Source organism: Panthera onca, chromosome D4 (genome assembly GCF_046562875.1).
Source record: "Panthera onca isolate mPanOnc1 chromosome D4, mPanOnc1 haplotype 2, whole genome shotgun sequence".
In the NCBI taxonomy this organism is placed as follows: Eukaryota; Metazoa; Chordata; class Mammalia; order Carnivora; family Felidae; genus Panthera; species Panthera onca.
Window position 1 is genome coordinate 25219601 of NC_138351.1, and position 19904 is coordinate 25239504.

A 19904-nucleotide genomic window follows, 5' to 3' on the forward strand; every position below is an offset into this window, starting at 1 on the left:
GGACCAGTCACATTCCGAGAGGGTGCAGTGGGGAAAAAGGGCAGCAACCAAAGGCCAAGTCACAGAAGACAGGCCAGAGGAAGATTCAGAGGACTGGGCACAAGAGAGATGTCACCCTCACCGCCATGATGATACGTAAGCTTCCCCTGCCTCATGATGCCATTCTGGGAATGGAGAAAGAGGAAAAGCTCTCGGTATGGGAAAAATACCCCAATACGGAAGTATGCACTTTCAAGTGACTACGTTTAAATAATGAATTCACTGAGTAATTTCCTGAAAGAGATCAAATTCTAAACTGGCAGATCTTAAATTACCCTGAAGTGGCAAGACTGAACTTTTTTGTCCCCAAAGGAAAAGAGGCTCACAGCAAATTGAATTCAGTCATGGGGAAATAATGTCACATTTGTGCATGTCTGAGTCATAATGTATAACTTTTTAAAACCTCTTCATGCTAATACAGTTTTTGTGGTTAAATAGATCCTACAAGACATGAAAGTTCTGTTCTCTTGATGTGTGCTACTACATGTGAACACACTAAACTACATTCTCCAGTTATGGGAACAAGGCCAAAATCTGTAGGGTATAGGTGAGAACATTCACTATTCCTACATGGGAAAGAAAGACTCTGAAAACCAAACATCCAAAATATGCCATTTCATTTAACACTTAATCTGCAGACAACCCACTATCTGAATACTCTGGAAAGAAAAAGATGAAAGCACAGTCCACATTTGAACTTATGGACATGCAATGATGGAATAGGGAAATGAAGAAGATATTCCCCTTAATGCTGCCCAAATTATGTAGCCTACCTTCATTTTGACCTAGTCAACAAGGAACGATAAAAAGTTTGATCTGAAGGTTCCAGTTCCAGGAAGTGCTGATTCATTGCACCCTACCCTGTCTCTCCCACTGAATGCAGCTATAAAACCTGGACAGAATGTGTACAGCAGCTACCTAAGGACACTGGAAAGTAAATAATAGTAGGTAGAGTGGAAAAGACAACAAGAATTCAAAGGACCACTGAACTGGTGTTGGATTCTCCACAGTCTTTTCCTATGGTATCCCCTGGAGAGATCTCTGAGATACTGGAAGGGCACCACCATGGATGGTGAAGCTCCAAGAGAAGCTCCTAGTTAAGGCAAAGGGGGCTCTGGCAGCAACAGAGCAATAGCAAATGGGTTGGAGATTTTCTTGTCTGGAAGTTTTTTAACCTACTTTCTTTGATAATTACAAAAATTTTCAAGTTATGTATTTCATATTGGGTGAGTTTTGGTAATTCCTGGTATTTGAAGAATGAGCCCATTTCATCTAAGCTGCCAAACTTAAATGCCCAGAGTTGTTCTGTGGGGTCTGTAGTGATAGCCTCTCTTTCATTCCTGGTATTGGTAACTTGTGTCTTCTATTTTTTTTTTCTTTATCAGTCTTGCTAGAGGCTCATCACTTTCTTGATATTTACAAAGACCAATTTTTTAAATTAATTTTGTTTCATGTATCCACAAACAAAGCAACTTGGCTGATTCTCCGAGTAATTAATGCTGATTCAAGAAGCCAGTCTCAAAGGATTGCATGCTTTAGGATTCTATTTATATGACATTCTCAAAGGACACAAACTATACTGACAGAACAAATCAGGGGTTGCTAGTGGTTACGGGAGGAGGTGTGTGACTACAAAAGGAGAGGACAAGGGAGGTTTTGAGGGTGATGGATAGAGTCTCTACCCTGACTGTACTGGAGATTATACAAACCTGTATGTTAAAATTTATAGAACTATACACCAAAATTAGGTCAATTTTACCTTATGTTCATTTAAAAAGTAAAATTTAAGTTCAGAGGAGAAAAAAGACTTTGGTTTAAGAAGTTTTTCCACTTTAAAATGTATACCAAACTAAGGAGCTGTCCAACTAACTATTCTCTCAATTAAATATTTCTCTTCCTTAATATTTGGAGTCAACATAAAAATAAGTTTGATTCTGCCTATTTTCAACAAGATTCGGGGGAAACAAGCACTGTCATGTAACATTGTTGGGAATAACTTACTATAAGGTCTTTAAATGGATATTTATCACTAAGGAAATGAAAAATATGTATAACTTTTAATCCAACAATTTCATTTCTAAAAGGAATTTCTAATACAGATGTACTTGCATAAGATTCGAGAAAGTACATACAAGAATGTTTATTGTAGCATAATGTATAATAGCAAAATATTAGAAAATATTTTGATGTCTATTAATTATACATTCATGTAATTGTCAGCCATTTTTAAAATGAAGCCAGTCATCAATCACTGATACTAAAAAAAAAAAAAAAAAACAAAAAAACCACAAAAAAACCCTCTAAAATTACTAAAAAATAATAACGTGAAGAAAAATGTTTACAGATTGATCTCATTTTTTGTTTATAAAAGGTCTCACATACATTGGGGAAGTTTATATATACATAAGAAATCCCAGAAGGATATACAAAATATTGTTAACAGTTATTTCTTCAGAGTGGGCTTGGAGATACAAGGGGGAAGAGAAAGGAAATAGTTTGAGTTTTAATTTTAAATTATTTTGAACTAAGAAAAAGCATGGACATTTAAAACCTATTTTAATACATGAGGTGTGGATATCTATGTGAGGTAATGGATATTAACTAATCTTACCATGGTAATCATTTTGCACCATATACATATATCAAATCATTATGTTACACATCTTAAACTTATACAATGTTACATGTCAATTATATCTCATTAAAATTGAAAACCTTTAAATAAAAAGTAAAATAAAAATAAAGTTTTAAAAAATACTAGTAAGAAATAATAATGCCTTTGTAGAGAGTTTGTTAATCAGGGTAGCTGACCTCAGCCAACCCTGGGAAACACCATTCCTAGAAACACCCATAGGTAAAGGTATCTCAATAGGGTCAGGGAAAAGAACCTGAAAGTCTACCATCAAACCATTCCTCCAAGAAATTTTGTCCTCAATGGCTTCTGAAAAGCAGTCAAAGTATAAAAGGATACCCAAGAAGGAAGTTGCCTGGAGTTCTGCAACCAGATACATCCTTTTTCGATGAGTTCCAGGAGTTGAACCCAGTTTCTCTGGGTTAACAATATACAAGCCCTATTTTAAATTTTTTTCTAATTTAAAGTTAATGTTTCCAGGATATACATATAAGAATAAAGAAATTCTTGATACTAAAAGACACCATCATCAACAACAACAAAACTAGATTTGTGATCTTGGGAAAATTACATAATTTCTTGTTCAGTAATGTCCTCAAAAATACAATAGACTGGGTGATGGACAAGACCTTTACCACTTCCTAGAGCTAGTGAGTCACCCCATCTGGTTTGGAAATTGAATTTTACACAGCTTTTATCCAGATTCAGATTTCATTTGTCATTAGATTGACATTACCCAGTAGTCAAATGTCAATCTTTAAAACATTTTTACCAAACATTATACATTTCCAGTTGGTTGTTCAGGTTTACTTAGCATGGGAACAAAGCTCTTAAGCAGCAAATTCTTTACAAATTACAAGGTTTTTTTTTTCTTCTAAGTACTGAAATACATCCGACTTTAAAGATATTTATATTTTTAAACTGTGTGTAGCCGAAGGAAAATATTGCATGACATTGAAGAACCAAAGTCAAAGAATCATTAAATATGAAAATAAGTTTACTGAAAAATCGTCTAAACACGTTTACATACATAAACAAAAATATCGAAACTTAGTAGCCAAGGGATAAAAGCTAGGCATCAGCAATTTTTTTGGACATGCTATTCACTCTTATTATCCTGCATATCATTCTATATGGAGCCTCCTGAACATGCTATTCACTCTTATTATCCTGCATATCATTCTATATGGAGCCTCCTGATAACTGTCCTGCTATTTCTTCTTGGATGCCTGACCCAATTCTATTCCAGTTACACCCCAACGCACTGACCTCTCTGGACTTCACATGTCCACTGCTGCCCTTGTTTTCACCTCATACATCTTTACTGCCAGCTCCCTGCAACAGCCATGGCTCCCAGCAGCCATGGGCATTAGCCTGCCACAGAACAACTTAGTTGTCCTTCTTGCATTGATCCAGAGTTTGTTTGCTCCTGAGACATAGGGGAGGGAAGGAAGAAGAATGGGAAGGGATAAAAAGAAGGAGGGATGGGGGGGAAGGGAACAAGAGAGGGAGGATGGGGGGAGGTGGGGAAAGAGGGTTAAGCAATAAATGTATTAGTGGCTAGTTTGCCATCGGTGTTTGGTTTCTTCCTTCTTCCACTTAAAAGGCCTGCCCAGAATAATTTCTTCATATTTGAAAAAGGAAAGAATCCCCTGAATAATGATAAATGACATAATATGCACTAAACTGATTTCTGATGAGAAACTGATTTATCGCCTACATTTCAGAGCCGTGGGAAAGTTGACATGGAGGGATAAATGGATTTCAGGGCAGGCAATGAATTTCTGAAATGCATTTCAGAAGCCCTCCTCCGAGCCATAAATAAAAGCAGGTTGCCTACAGCCTGGCACAGATGACCAGGACAAAACACCATGCCATCTAGGATCTAGTCAACACCCTCTTCACAATGCCCAAAGTAGATGACCAGATGTTCTAGAAAGACGTTTCCCAAGGCAACTTCCCTCTGTTTCCCCCCACCAAAAAAAAAAAAAAAAAAGGCAGTTCAGAACATCATGAGGGCTTGAAAACAATTACTAAGGGGGAAAATTATTGTATGGAGTTTGAGGAGTACAAAAGAATAATACAATCTTCAATAAAGTTACTGGCAAGATTCTAGTTTCAAAATACACCTGTTTTCCTTATCCCCCCAAGACTGCACCTCCCATCCTGAACCACCTACTAGCAACCTCCACAATCCAAAGGAACCAGGTACCTGGTGATTATGTTGAACAGATACTTAGTCATCTAATTCCAACGTTCCTGTTCAAATATGAAATATGAAGGTAAGGTGATAGTGACTTCAAGGAAGGCAAAGGCCAGAAAATAAGAGAAGTTACACAGCACCCACTAAGAGAGAGAAGCCCCCACCCACACATGTTCATTTCCCTCCATCCATTTCTTCCCTGGCAGGAGAAACTTTGTTAAGAGACAGGACCTCTCTTTGGACATTTCGTAGCAAAAGTGAAACCACAGATTGACACTTACATTTCATTTGCTTGGAGATGGACTTGTTAGGTTCAAGCCAGTGCTAGGAAGAAAAAAGCAGAGATCATGGGTCAAACGGCTGAACCATACACATGACACATACTTAATAACTAAAAGAAATTTAATACAGATAGTCTTTTTCCAAAGTACAGTCTTGGTTCCCATAGATATTCCTCAAGGTTCTGCCTTCTGAAGATCAATACAAACAATTCTGCAAGAAGAATACAACAGGCAAGGGTATAAATTACAGAGAATTAGTACTTTCTGAGTAGTGTATGAGTCACACAGTTGCTAAGAGAGAAGAACAAGGGAGAGAACATGCACTTCAATGGGATATTCTCACGGCTCCAGTGGACTCCTAGGTGATACAGTTCCATTGCTCTGGGCAAGTCACAGATGGCTGAAGACTTTGACATCCATGACCTCAAAGAGTCACAGTCCAAGACAGTTTCAGCACCCTGCTCCCCTGCCTGGTAGCCTCTGTTCAGGTGAACAGTGGGCCAAGCCAGCATTAGCCCCGTCACACAGAGGCAATTCTCCCTTTATAGTAGGGAGGAACAGAGGACTTTAAATATCTAACTTCAAAGGCCTGAGATCATCCAGAAGAAAAACCAACTGTACCACAAAACAAAGATGCCCAAAGACTTGGGTAGCTCAGAATGGTGTTAGTGACAGGCATTCAAAGCCGATACCATGCTGGGCCCAGTGGCTGGCTCATTCCACACCACGTGTGGAGGTCACTTCAACATGCTAAGAGCCAGGCGACTTTTGAGATCACTAACCAGGGTGTCCCTGAAGCCACTTGGGAAATGTCAAGAAGCGTCACTCTGTACACCTGCGGTTTATAAAGACACTATGAGGAGTGCCACTGGTATCCACCGGGAGATCAGAGAGCCCACACTCACCGGGCATCCCCCACGCTCAATACTAGAGACAAAAGAGGATGCTCACCATGAGTTGAGGCTTACACCCCATTTGTGCCATCCAGCAAGCCTCAAAGTTCTGTATTGTCCCTACCGTTTGATATCCATGCACAACCATGAAGTTTAATAAGCACTAGCGTTGGTTGAGGGCTTCCTAAATGTCAGGTGTTACTCTAAGCAATTCCATGGGTCATCATTACCACCCCATTTACAGATGTGAAATCAGGGAGCTCAGAATATTAAACAACTAGCCTAAGGTCACCCAGAGAACAAATGGTGAGGCAGTGCACAGCGGGATTCCAGAGCACAGGCCCTTAACCTTGGCCATTCTGCCTCCCAACAGATCAGTTTGCTCTAAAACATATTAGTCTCCTCAACAAACATCACTTCTTTCCCCAGGAGCTGAAAAATTGAGCAGTCAAATCAATAGTTTCCAATCCAGGGTGTCAGAGCTCTGCAACCTTCAAAAACAAGACTAGGGGTCTTTTAACTACGTCAGCATCGTGAAGAGAAAGGCACAGAAAACCGTGCCTTTACCTCTGACGTATCGCACAAACTGAAAGAGCAAGTTTCTTTGCTTCTGATCAAAACTCTATCAGTTCATCTTGAGAATGCTGTTTATCTCCTTTTTTCATTTTTTTAAATTGTGGTAAAATACACATCAAATTCACCATCCTAACTATTTTCAAGGGTACAGTTCAGGGGTATTAAATACATTCATAATGGTGGGAAACCACCACCACCCACCTCTAGAGCGCTTTCATCTTGTAGAACTGAAACTCTAGTCCTAGGAAACAGTCAGTCCCCAGTCCCCTCTCTCCAGGCCCCTGGAAACCACCATTCTACTTTTGGTTATGTGTTTCTTTTTCTTATTTTAATTTTTTTAATGTTTATTTTTGAGAGAAAGAGAGAGAGAGAGAGAGAGAGAGAGAGAGAGAGAGAGATTGAGAAACAGCATGGGTTGGGGAAGGGCAGAGAGAGTGGGAGGCACAGAACCCGAAGCAGGCTCCAGGCTCTGAGCTGTCAGCACAGAACCCGATGCGGGACTCAAAACCACGAACCGTGAGATCGTGACCTGAGCCGAAGTTGGACGATCGACCTACTGAGCCACCCAGGCGCCCCTTGGTTACCTGTTTCTAATCAGAAGTGACGCTTGGCATTTACACAGTTATAAATGAACAGTGGGAAATATATTGATCGCACAAAGTTATACAGCTAGTAAGTGGCCCGAAGTGTTTTACCTCTCTCTCAGTTTCCACAACTATAATACGGGAATAGCAATAGTACCTACCTTGTAGTGTTGTTGTAAGGATTTTAGAAGTTAATAAAAAGTGAATAAACATAAGACATTTACACAGTGCCTAGCAGGTGAAAAATATCAGTAAATGCTTGTTTGCGGATCCTGAGGATACTTAAGTACAGTTTAATTGGTAGACCACATCCCATGGAGGAGAATAATAAAAGGGGCTTCTGACGATTAAATTATTTTCTAGAAATAAATAGGGTAATGTAGAACTAAGGCAAGAAAACAAATACCTACGGAGATCAATACCTACTGCTATTGTTTCACAGAGGAGAATCACCGGTCACAAAGACTGAAGTACGCTTTCTGAATTCTCCTTGCTTGGCATCCTGTGAACTCCTTAGCTCTTCTCTGCCAAACTTCAACCTGCCGCTCTTCTTCCTCTCTGCCTCCAGGGAGGACAGGTACATTTCACTTTTTGTGCCCATACTAGTTAGTCAGTGGCAATCTCCCAGGGCTGCGAAGAGGGTTTCAAGGCTCAGTGAGAATGAGTGCCATGATGGATTGGCTATCTCTGCCATGGAGGGGTAGGGAATATTTAAGGTACATCTGCAAGGTATTTGCCATCCGTGCCCCGAAATAAATTTACTCGAAATGAACTGGCCTCCTCATTGTCCTACAAAATACACCCTTAAGTTTCTGATGGGTTCTGACCTTCCTTCTCCTCTTGGCCTATTCACACCCCATGCTTGCCTCTCAAACCTTGTGTATCTTGTTTTTTTTTAATGTTTGCTTTTGAGAGAGAGAGAGAGAGAGAGAGAGAGAGAGAGAGAGAGAGAGAGAGGATGAGTGGGGGAGGGCAGAGACAGAGGGAGACACAGAATCCAAAGAAGGCTCCAGGCTCTGAGCTGTCAGGGCTCAGACCCATGAGCTGTGAGATCATGACCCAAGCCAAAGGAGGACGCTTAACTGACTGAGCCACCCAGGCACCCCAAACCTTGTGTGTCTTAATTACGTATGTCTACAGTGTGACCACTAAATATTCTTCCAGGACAATGATCCTTATGCAACAGTACAGTCATGGGGTGTAGAGCCCTAAGAAAAATAAGCCAGCAGTAGTCATGTGTCAAGGGATTATAGGAAATCATTTCTTCAGAAAGGGTCAATCTCTAGTATTTCTTAAAATCTAAATATCTGACTGGCCTATGGCCCAGCAATTCCTTTATCCCGCAATTTGTCCATGTGAACATAGAGGAACATAACAAGGATTCTCACTGCATAATTATAATACTACAATTGTAAAGTATTAGAATGTTAATGGCCATCATCAGGAAAATGGTAAGCAAATCGTAATCTGTTCATATTCCGGATTCTGCAGTGTTTTATAGGAGGTAGATCTTTATGGGTTAACATGGTTAGATCTCTAAAGCACGCTGCAAGATGCAAACACTGAATTCAGAACTATGGCCACAGTTCCCAATTCCTACACTGAAACACTCCAGGGAAAAGCAGCCATTCTAGACATCTGTCAGACACCCAGGGTGCCAACTATAAGCTCAAGGAAGTTCCCGGTTCCAACATTAGATCATGCTACATTCCTTTTGATATCATACTTTTTGAAAAGCTGGGTTTTTAGCGATTTCTGTGATAAAAAGCAAGTACCGTGCTAAAATAGGTGTGAGAGAGGCAATGAACATGGTAATATTGGATCCGATCCCAGAGTCTGAGGAGCCATGGGGCGCCCAACAGGTACACACATCCTGTTAGTAAGTAATTGTGGTTAAGAATGAACTGAAAATACTATTTTCATGTACGTCACATTTTAAATGGCACTAAGTTGTTAGCACATAAATACTAAATTGGTTGGCTCTCGCTCTTATCAGATAGCACTGTCAGATATTCTTTTTACCAAGGGCACCGTGAAATAATTACTAAAATACTGACACAGCCATAAATCAACAATGTTTGAGAACCTCTGAACTATTGGTATCATAGAATCGATGTGTTTTCCAAGTAAAAACTACACTAAACTACCATATATTTCCAAAGAATACATAATAAGCATCTCTATGTATTTTTAAAGACCTGAAATGATACACACTAAACTGATACCAGTGAGGTTGGGTAACAGGGAAGTAACAGGAATTTAGGGGTGTTGCTCAAAAGAAACCATGACTTCTGTTTTATCTGATGTTTTAACATACTTTTTACATGTATTCATGCATTACATGAATAATTAAAAGTCAATTTTTTAAAAAGGAAGCTAAGCTCTACTCAGAGGTTAAAGGTGGATTCTATGTAATTTAGACTCAAGAAGAACAATTTCATCCACAACAGGCAGATGCCAGGTCCAGCTGAGCCCCCAGCATTGGTCCAGCTCAGGAGCCAGCCTGGGTTCAAATCCCAGCCTGGCCACTTCCTCTGTTTCTTCCCTTACAGCAGCATCATGAGGTTGAAGCAGGTTAATTCATTAAGAAGTTCTGAGAACAGAACTTGGAGCATAGTGAAGGCTCAGGAAACACCGGCTGTTCTCATCTTCTGTGAGTTCACTCAGAGACACTCCCAAGTTGGTGCAACGGCCCCTCTCTGGTGAGCCCACCTCGGCTACTCTCTTCCTCCCACACTCCCTCCCCAACTGCCTCTTGCTCTACGTGAAGGGTAATTCTCCTACCTTTTTTCCTTCTTCCTTTTAGAGTTGGGCAATGAAGCTGAGTCTAGACCACACCAACAACTCCCGCTGTTACTATATGTACAGGTGGATCACACACCTGTGAGAAAGTCACCATGATGCTGTGTGCTTGATAATTAGAAATAAGGCTCAGAACATTCTATCTTCCTTTCAATTGCCACTTGGGATATATGCTAGTTTTTGTTTTTGTTTTTTAAGTCTGTTTCCTTGCTGAAAACTGAAGTTCCCTAAGAGAGGTAGAAAGAAAAGCCTGCCAGCCAAATCTCTGAATTTGTGGCTAGTTTACAATAGTTGAAAACTTCAGTTCTTGAACTCTCCCTTAGAATAAGAATTCCAAAGACTAAAGAGGCTAAGACCCAACTATTAATTCTACCTAAGGAGCTTAAGAAGTAAGAGCAATCGGAGGATGCGTTCCCTCAGTGTGATCTGAAGGTATCAGGAATTTATCTGCAGAGATAACACCAGGGCTCTGCTCAGATCCCCTCGATGCCATTTTCTCCTTGGTTATATAGCACCCTGACCCTTTTTAGGAAGGCTGCCTTCAGGTTACTGGAATCCAATGCAGGGTGAAGAACGAGCCTCCCCACTCATCTGTTAACTGACAGGTTAAGAAGTGACTGGTATCCAAGATAAATACCTCTGCTCCTTCACCCCTTGGTCGGGACAACCCTAAGGCATAACCTACCACTCTTCCAGAGCTCCTGTTTGGCTTTCAGCCCAAGTTACATGCCACACGACTTTGCTCAACACCACACACTTGTGGGACCTCCTTCCCTTCCCTGTCCCAATCCCTCCAATCTCCTACAAGTCTTTCTTCCTGGGAACAATGCCTAACAAAACTGGAATTTTTATCTCAGGATCCGCTTCTGGGATCCAGAGGCAACACAGCTTCCCTAACTCCCTGCCCAAAACTGCCCTCCCACCATGGTATTTAAAATTCTTCCTTTGAAGGTTTTATTCCTTTTGCCTCAGGCTGGAACCCCGGTAACCTGTATATCCCCCAAGAGAGGTCCCAGTTTGACAAAGGTTTCAGTCTCGACAATCCAGCCTGACCACATTTGAAGCCACCTCTTAGAACAAATTTATTTTGATTGATAGCAGCTTGATGCAAAGAAAAGTCAAAGGAAGCCTCACAAAAGGGGTGAAAAGCAGAGTGCTGAATAACCCTTCTCTGTCCCCATTCCCTTCTCTGTGGTCTTGGAGGGGGGACAGATTCCAGGAACCCTAAGATTCCTTCAGTTCTCACATTCCATATTCTATGAACCTGAAGGATGAGAATATTGCCAATAAATGTTATCTCTTTAATTTTGCAAGGCCCAGCTGCACTTAGCCCTAAGAGATCATTTTTCTCTACCCCATCATAGAAGTGGTGCATTTCTTTTATACTTTCCAATTTTGGCTTCTTTAGGAGAAGTTGGGGGGCGGGGAGGGAAGGTGGGTGTGAGGTGGTGATTTGTGACTAAGTAGATTGATTTTTAATTTGGTAGCTGCTAAGCCAGGGGGAAAAAAAACAGAACTCCCAAAGGTAAACAATATAACACACTTGGTTATCTTCAAATGTTGGGCTTCTGTTGAAATTGATTCACAGAATAAATTACACACCTCTCTGTTATCTTTCTCAAAACCCTTGATGCCCTAAACCAGAATAATCCATAGCCCAGAGAAATGTGTTAAATAACCAATGGGGCTTTAAATAAGAATGAATGAATCTCCCAAACAGGAGATTGTCTTTCCCCTCAGGAGTAACCAGATCCAAAATCTGACCAATTCCCATCACAGCCCTGAAAAGATGGCCTGATTCTCACATCTCACCTGGACAAAGCCCTAGAGTAACTCAGTCTCCCTGCATTATCTAGCCAATTTATGCCATTTCTAGACCCTCTGGCCTCTGCAGGGGGAAAAAGAATGCCATCTGAATGCACTCAACCTCAACAGTGTTCTGGATGGCCCAGTTAGAGCTAGCCCCTAGCTATTTAGCTACCGGTAACCAATGGTTTCCACTCCAGTTTCAGTGAAATCTACAACACAATGCCAACAACAGCAAAAATGTCTATAGACCAGGCACACTCATGAGTTGTTGTCCTTCTGGAAATCAACCTACGCAAGAAAACCTTCACTGCTTCAGTGTAATGTATTTCTTCAACCATAACTGCTCTTGCATTCTGGGTTCTCAGGGATGAGCAAAATAGAAGTAACAGCTGGGAGAAGAAACACCATGGGAAACAGAGGTGGAAACAGCAAGCCTAAGAAAGCACCAGCACCATTTTCTTTTCATAAAGGACTAGACAGCATAAATATTTTAGGTTTTGTGGCTCATATGGTCTGTCAGGACTACTCAACTCTGTCATCAGAACACAAAAGCAGCCATAAACAATACATAAATGAATAGAAATAGCTGTGTCCCCATAAAAATTTACTAAACAAATGGGGGCCATCCTGACCCTTGTGTGCCAAGCCCTGCTCTACATCCAAGAAACCCTTAATGTATACTTCAAGGAAAAAACAGTAGTACTCTGAAAATGCAACAGAGGTTGTAAAAATATCAACTGTTTAACATTAACACAAACTGCTGTTTATTTTAAAGTACACTAAGACACCAAAATGCAATTATAGAAGAAACGATGGGGTTCCTTCAAGCAGTGGAATTCGTCACCATGTAACACTTGCTGTCTAGCCGTAGACATTTCACATCGTCATCAAACTGGTCTAAGGTCAAAGATCTTCTAGCTGCCAGAGGCGCTGGGTGGCTCAGTCGGTTGAGTGTCTGACTTCAGCTCAGGTCATGATCTCACACTCCATGAGTTTGAGCCCCGTGTCAGGCTCTGTGCTGACAGCTCAGAGCCTGGAGCCCACTTCAGATTCTGTGTCTCCCCCTCTTTCTGCCCCTCCTCTGCTCATGCTGTCTCTCTCTCTCTCAAAAATAAATTAAAACTTTAAAAAAAAAAAAAAAGAAAGAAAAAGGAGAGGGGCACCTGGGTGGCCAGTTGAGTGTCTGACTTCAGCTCAGGCCATAATCTCGTGGGTCATGAGTTTGAGCCCCACTTAGGGCTTGCTGCTGTCAGCGCAGAGCCTGCTACAGATCCTCTGTCTCCCTCTCTTTCTGCCCACCCCCACTCATGCTCTCTCTCTCAAAAAATAAAATTAAAAAAAAAATCTTCTAGCTGCCAAACACACGAAGCTTTCAAACGCTTTAAAGCATGTAGTAAAAGATCTGTTACATGTTGGTAACATGGACTAATGCACTTAAATAACAGCCCTGTGGCATAGGTACCATTAGTGTACCGTCTTACAGACAAAGAAATTGAGCATAGGTTAAAGAGGCTGCTTAAAGTCATACAATCAGCAAAAGGCAGAGTCAGGACTTAACCTGGCCTTCCTGGTATAAAAGCTCTTAGATCTTGAGCAATAATGTCTCCCCTACTCCTTCCTTCTTGATGTTTAACACTGGAGCCCATTCTCCTTATATTAAGTCGACCAGCTACCCTTGTTTCCAGAAGGTCTCCCTCTCCTCATTCTATTATTTCTGCTCTAAATGTTCCTGGTTGGTCTCCTCTACTGGCTTCTCCTTCTGGACATCCTTTTTTTTTTTTTTTTTAATGGATGTTCTTTAGCCTTCAGATTCTCCTCTTATTCTCTAGTCTTTTCCCTCAGCTCTGCAGTCTCTCCTCAGGGTTTTGAGGTAATGAAGACCTCACATGCTCCAAAATCTCCATCTGTGGCCTAAACCTCTTCATTAAGCTTCAGATCCAGGCTCACAACTATAGACTGAACAACTCTACCTCATCATCTCACAGTATCCCAAACTCAACATGTCCAAAACTTACCACTTCTTCCCCAAACCCTCTTCATACAGTTTATTTCATAAGTGACTCTACCTGTACTTGGAACTCAAAAGGGCTCTGTAAGAAACTCAAACACCCAGATGGACAGGCTCTGTGGAGAAGCCCAAAACCACATGCAGAGGGAGGGGGCCCTCAAGCCCCACCTTCCAGCCACCCCCATCAAGGTTCCAGGCATATGAATGAAAGGACCTTGGGCCCCCTGCCCTCCAGAATAGTTCAGCCACTAGCTGAATACCACTGACTGAGCCCAGTCAACACCATGTGGAACAGAAGAAACATCTAGTTGAGCCCTGCTCAAATTTCTGAACCCCCAAATCCTGGCATATATAAAATTGTGTTCCTTTAAGCCCCTGAGTGTTTGAGGAGACTTGTTACACAGCAGTGGAAAACTAGAACTCTTACTCCTTGTTGTAGACTGAATGTTTGTCCTCCCCACCCCCACCAAATTCACACATTGAAGCTCTAATCCCCAATGAGATAGTATTTGGAAGCAGTAACTTTGAAGGTAATAAGGTTTAGAAGAAGTCATGAGGGTAGAACCACATGATGGGATTAGTGTCCTTATAAGATTAGGAAGATAGACAAGAACACCTGCATGCTTTCCCCACCCCCCACCCAAGTGTGCACACAGGCAAAAGGCAACACTCTGCAAGCCAGGAAGACAGTTCTCACCGGGAACCAAATCTGTTGGCATCTTGAACTTGGACTTCCCAGCCTCCAGAACTGCGAGAACTAATTGCCGTGCATGAGCAGGTGTTTTCTTCTCGCAGCCCAAGCTAAGGCACTCCTCATTATTCCTCTCCGTGGACAGAACACAATTACAGTTCAACCTTTAAATGACATTTTCTTGAGCATACATGAAGAAATAAACATCTGCTCAAATCGTCATTTCCCAACCTATACTGCTTTTATTTCTCCAAGTTATACATCATAGTTACATTCTAGTCTTCTTCTCAGCTTGACTTAAAAATGTTCTCTAGAGCTATTTGAAACTTCCAAACCTGCTGGTTTGCCGTCAGCTCTGATGTTCTTGCCTTCTGGAAGTCCAGTGAGAGCTTCTCTAATGGAAGGAACTTAAACCTCATCAACCTAATTGATTTGTGCCCTCTTCTGAACCAAGCCCAGGAGGTTCCCACCGCCAAGGAGGAAGACTGAGTCACCTTGGATATCCTCCTGGTTTTTCCCAACTCACATAAGAATAAAATGGCATTTTTCACCACACTTATTCCTGTGTCTGCCAATTGGCCCAGACAAGATAAACAGTTCATGTGCTTGCTCCTCCCTCTACTAAAATTATGACATCCCAGTTACCTAAATGACTTACAGATTGCAACCTGTCTTTATCAGGCATCCTCATCCCTTCCTAGGAGAGGACATCCAGTGTAGACAGTGTCTATTATGAGCAATCATTTTAGTTAAACACCAAGTTCTGCTTTCTGCTGGAGGAATATGACAATTTCCCCAAATCTGTCAAGTTAATACCTTGGGCCACAATTGAAACACTACACAAAATATCCAGTTTTCTTTTTTTTTTTTAATTTTTTTTAACGTTTATTTATTTTTGAGACAGAGAGAGACAGAGCATGAACAGGGGAGGGTCAGAGAGAGGGAGACACAGAATCTGAAACAGGCTCCAGGCTCCGAGCTGTCAGCACAGAGCCCAACGCAGGGCTCGAACTCACGGACTGTGAGATCATGACCTGAGCCGAAGTCGGTCACTCAACCGACTGAGCCACCCAGGCGCCCCAAAATATCCAGTTTTCAAGCTGTTAAGATAACTGCTATGTTTCCTGTAACGTGAATGCTCTAAGTCCTTTCCCATAAAGCCAAGTTATTTGTTCATACCTTCTCCCCAAATAGGCATCCAAATGGTCTTGAGTTTTAATACCCCTGAGACTTTTTTTTTTTTTTTTAATGTTTATTTATTTTTGAGACAGAGAGAGACAGAGCATGAACAGGGGAGGGTCAGAGAGAGAGGGAGACACAGAATCTGAAACAGGCTCCGGGCTCCGAGCTGTCAGCACAGAGCCCAATGCGGGGCTTGAACCCACAGACCGCAAGATCATGACCTGGGCTGAAGTCGGACGCTCAACCGACTGAGCCACCAAGGTGCCCCACCCCTAAGACTTTAAAAACAAAATCGGACAAATTCATGACCAGTGACCTAAAGCAGCAGTACAAACCTTCTCCAGTGCAGGGCTGCCCTAAATCTTAGGTACCACTCTTGATCCTAGTTACAAGCATCTGTGGGACAATTATCCCCAAGAGCAGGAAGCAGCCTTTCAAAGGCAGAAGCAGCTGGTGGGACATAATGCTGTCTGGCTTCCTGGCACCATCCCCAGAGTGAAACCTAAAATCATTGGGATTTTTTTATTCTATTCTAGATCCTCCCCAAAGGTGCCTCTAGAAAAAGCAAACTGCCCTAACGTAGAAAAGGTCTTTTCTAATTATTAATAAAACTCATTGATAGGTTCACTAGTTCTTTCTGGCTACCAACATTAAAAACGCCAGGGCTGTAATTATATCTGCATAAAGAAGGCATGTCTTTCCATTTATGATATCCCAGGTCATCCAATCAGAAAGTATATCCGGTGGCCACATGACCTACAATGCCCAAACACAGAATGGTGGAGGAGATTGTCCCAAAGGTGTCAATTTCTAAAGGGAATTTGTGGTCTTTGAGGATGAATCGGAATGGCCCTGAAGTTAGAAAAGTCAATGATACTGACGCAGGTGGGTTAAGCAGATGCTTAGATATAGGGAAGTTAAAATCAAAAGCACTGGGCCCAATCTGCCTGCAGACCGTAAACCAACACTACAACCTAGTCCTGGAAGGAGTCCTCCTCTGACTGGGCTGGTGGGGGAGGGGGTACTTCCTCAGTTCTAAAACACTGGGGGTGACTTCCCCCTAGCTGGGTTTGGGAAAGGGGAAAAGCCAGAAGGGAAATCTAGGACAATGGACATCCCAAACCATAGCCATAGAAAAACAGAGTTATGAAATCCAACTATTTCAAAACTTCAGCTTTCCAAAGAGAAGTTACCCAAACACCTGAGAAGCAGTGGAAAGAAAGTTACATTGAAGAAAAAAATGCCTGGACTTAAGCCAAGTACTACTTTTTCCTTCTAGAATTATTCCTTCTAAGACTTCTAAACTTCTAAGCCCAGCTTTCTCCATCAGTAAAATGAAAGGAATAATCACGTAACTTTTCCCTAATCTCAGGCAACTAAGATTATAGGAGTTCTTGAGAAGAACAATATGGTGGAAAGTGGAGGGGATTTTTACCGACTGGTATTCAATCTACCCCTCCCTACATCAAATTTTTAAAATAATGGAAATTCTAAGCCCTTGTCATTAAAATAGCAAAAGATAGTCATCATTTACTGATTCAGTCCTCATCACTCTCAGAGCATATGGGGCATGAGACATCTTGTCAAACATATGGTGTTCCAAATGTAATAGTGCTAAATATTTAATATTCCACAATGGTTTACTGTAAATCAAGTTGTGAAGAGTTGTAGGCAAACCACCAACTCCCATAGCAAAGGTAAGTTCCACTTCAGCTTTTCTAACTAACTTGATTTTCTGTGTTGACCAGCTTTCTATCCAAATAATTCACTGGTTTTTATTTTCTGCTGAGGAAAAAGTACACGACCTGATAAAACCACCAATGCTGGTCAATTAATCTCTGCTTAAAACTCCCATATCAGCAGGTCTTTGTGCCTCTGAGCCCATTTTTCTAATTATCCAAGGCTCATTTTCCCCCTTCTCTCCCCAAAGATCATAATAATGGCCATCCTGCCTTTAAAAGAAGTTTTTGACATATATAGATCTTAGACTCGTTAATCGTGGTTGTATTTCCTCTTACAACCTCATACAAGTGCCTCACTTAGACCCAGCCAAAGAATAATTGTAAAAATCACAATAAAAAATAACACACACCATGTACTCAGTATCTACCATTTGTTAAACATTTGCATGCTTTATCTCTAATTCCCATATCAACCCTACATGTATTGTTATCTGTTTTAACAATCAGGTAGGGACTCAAAGCCTCAATAACTTGGTCAAGATCACACAGCTGACTGACCAGCAGAGGTGGGATTTAATTCACATCTTTCTGAGTACAAAGTCCATCCAGTTCTGTGCCACAACTACTTTGCAACCCAAGTGGAAGCTAGACTCACACTGAATCTTCAGAATCAAAAGGCTCTAACAGTCGTATGGTGCATAGAGGGAAAAACTATTGAAGCAGCCCTCTAAGCAAATTTAGTGGATACATCAGATAAGACTATTTTGTTTTGAGTGTGGCCCACATTTTTTCCGCTAATATACTACCCAAATCTAGACACTAAAAATTAAGCTAAGCCAAGCCAAAATATAAAGAACAATGAAACACATCAACCTAACCACTTTTTTTTAACTTAAAAAAAACACAATTGTACACATGAAAAAAGGTACAATAGTATAACCATGTTCTTCCCCTAATGTTAACATCTTATATAACCATAGTACAATTATCAACATGAAGAAACTAAGATGAACACAATGCTATTAACTGAACTACAGACTTCATCTGGAGTTCACCAGTTTTCCCACAGCTGGACTTGCTGAGAATCCCACATTGCCTTAGTTGACGTGTCTCTCTTAGATTAGAGAGTTCCCCAGTCTTTCCTGGTCTTTAATGGCCTCAATGTTTGTGAAGAATATAGGTAAATTGTTTTGAAGAATGTCTCTCTCACTTCAGTTTTTCCTAGGTTTCCTAAAGATTTGAACAAAGTTATGCATTACTGGGAAGAATACCACAGAAACAATGTGCCCTTCTCAGTGCAGGATAATCAGGGTGTACATGATGTTGGTAGGTCCTCTTACTGGCGATGTTAACCTTGATGGCCTCATTAAAGTCGTGCCTGCCAGGTTTCTCCACTATAAAGTTAGGCTTTTCCCCTTTGCAATTAAAAAATATCTTGGGGCACCTGGGTGGCTCAGTCGGTTAAGCGTCCGACTTCAGCTCAGGTCACGATCTCACGGTCCGTGAGTTCGAGCCCCGCGTCAGGCTCTGGGCTGATGATGGCCCAGAGCCTGGAGCCTGCTTCCGATTCTGTGTCTCCCTCTCTCTCTGACCCTCCCCCATTCATGCTCTGTCTCTCTCTGTCTCAAAAATAAATAAACGTTAAAAAAAAAAAAAATATCTTGGGGGAAGGGCACTTAGAGACTATACAAATATCTTGTTTCTTCTCAAACTTCTGCCCACTAATTTTAGCTTTCATCAATGAATCTTGCCCACAACAATCACGGTGATGTTGTAACAGTTTTCTATTTCTCTCATTCCTTCTACATTTATTAATTGGAATTCTTCTGTAAGGAAGAGCTACTTCTTCTCCCCTTTTATTTATTCAATTATTTATACCATTAAGACTCATGGATATTTTATTTAATGGATTATAATCCAATACTATTGTTATTTATTTTGCCCTCCGATTTTCCAGTTTGGGCCACTGGCAGTTCTTTCAGGTTCACTCTGTGCCTTTCTAGTGACCTTTTATTTTTTTTGCAGTTCCTTACTTCCAGGCACCACAACATGCTCCAGGCTCATCTTGTGATTTCCCTGCCTCAGCCCTAGAATCAGCCATTTCTTCAAGGAGTCCTTATTCCTTTTATTAGAAAGTGATGTTTAGAAACCAAGATCTAGAGGATAAGTGTGCTCATTGCTAATATGGGGGTCATTGCCTCTAGGACATCTCAGAAAACAGAACTTGGAAATATATACATATGCATACTATCCCACATGCCCATCTATGTTTCTGTATTTTTTTAAACTATGAGTTCATACAAACATCTGATTCCAATTCTAAAGACTTCTCTTATTAGGTTATCTAATATCTTCCCAATGAATCAAGAGAAATGAAAATAGTTTATGCACTTAAGTGGTTTCCAGATATTATCTAGGCCAAGGGTCAGCAAACTATGGCAAATTGCCTATTTATAAAATACTTTTATTGGAAAAAAGTTTTAGAAGAACACAGTTACATCCATTAATTTAGGTATTGTCTA

The 19904-nt window shown here is 41.0% G+C and overlaps 1 protein-coding gene across 2 annotated transcripts in view; it reads right to left on the reverse strand.

The window, feature by feature from the left end:
• FRMD3 (FERM domain containing 3) overlaps positions 1–19904 on the reverse strand; it is a 310403-nt gene that overhangs the window by 134565 nt on the left and 155934 nt on the right. For both annotated transcript variants that reach the window (XM_060609959.3, XM_060609958.3), the window contains exon 3: positions 5156–5198. In XM_060609959.3, the coding sequence (XP_060465942.1) occupies positions 5156–5198 (43 nt within the window). The remainder of the gene's footprint in view (positions 1–5155; positions 5199–19904) is intronic.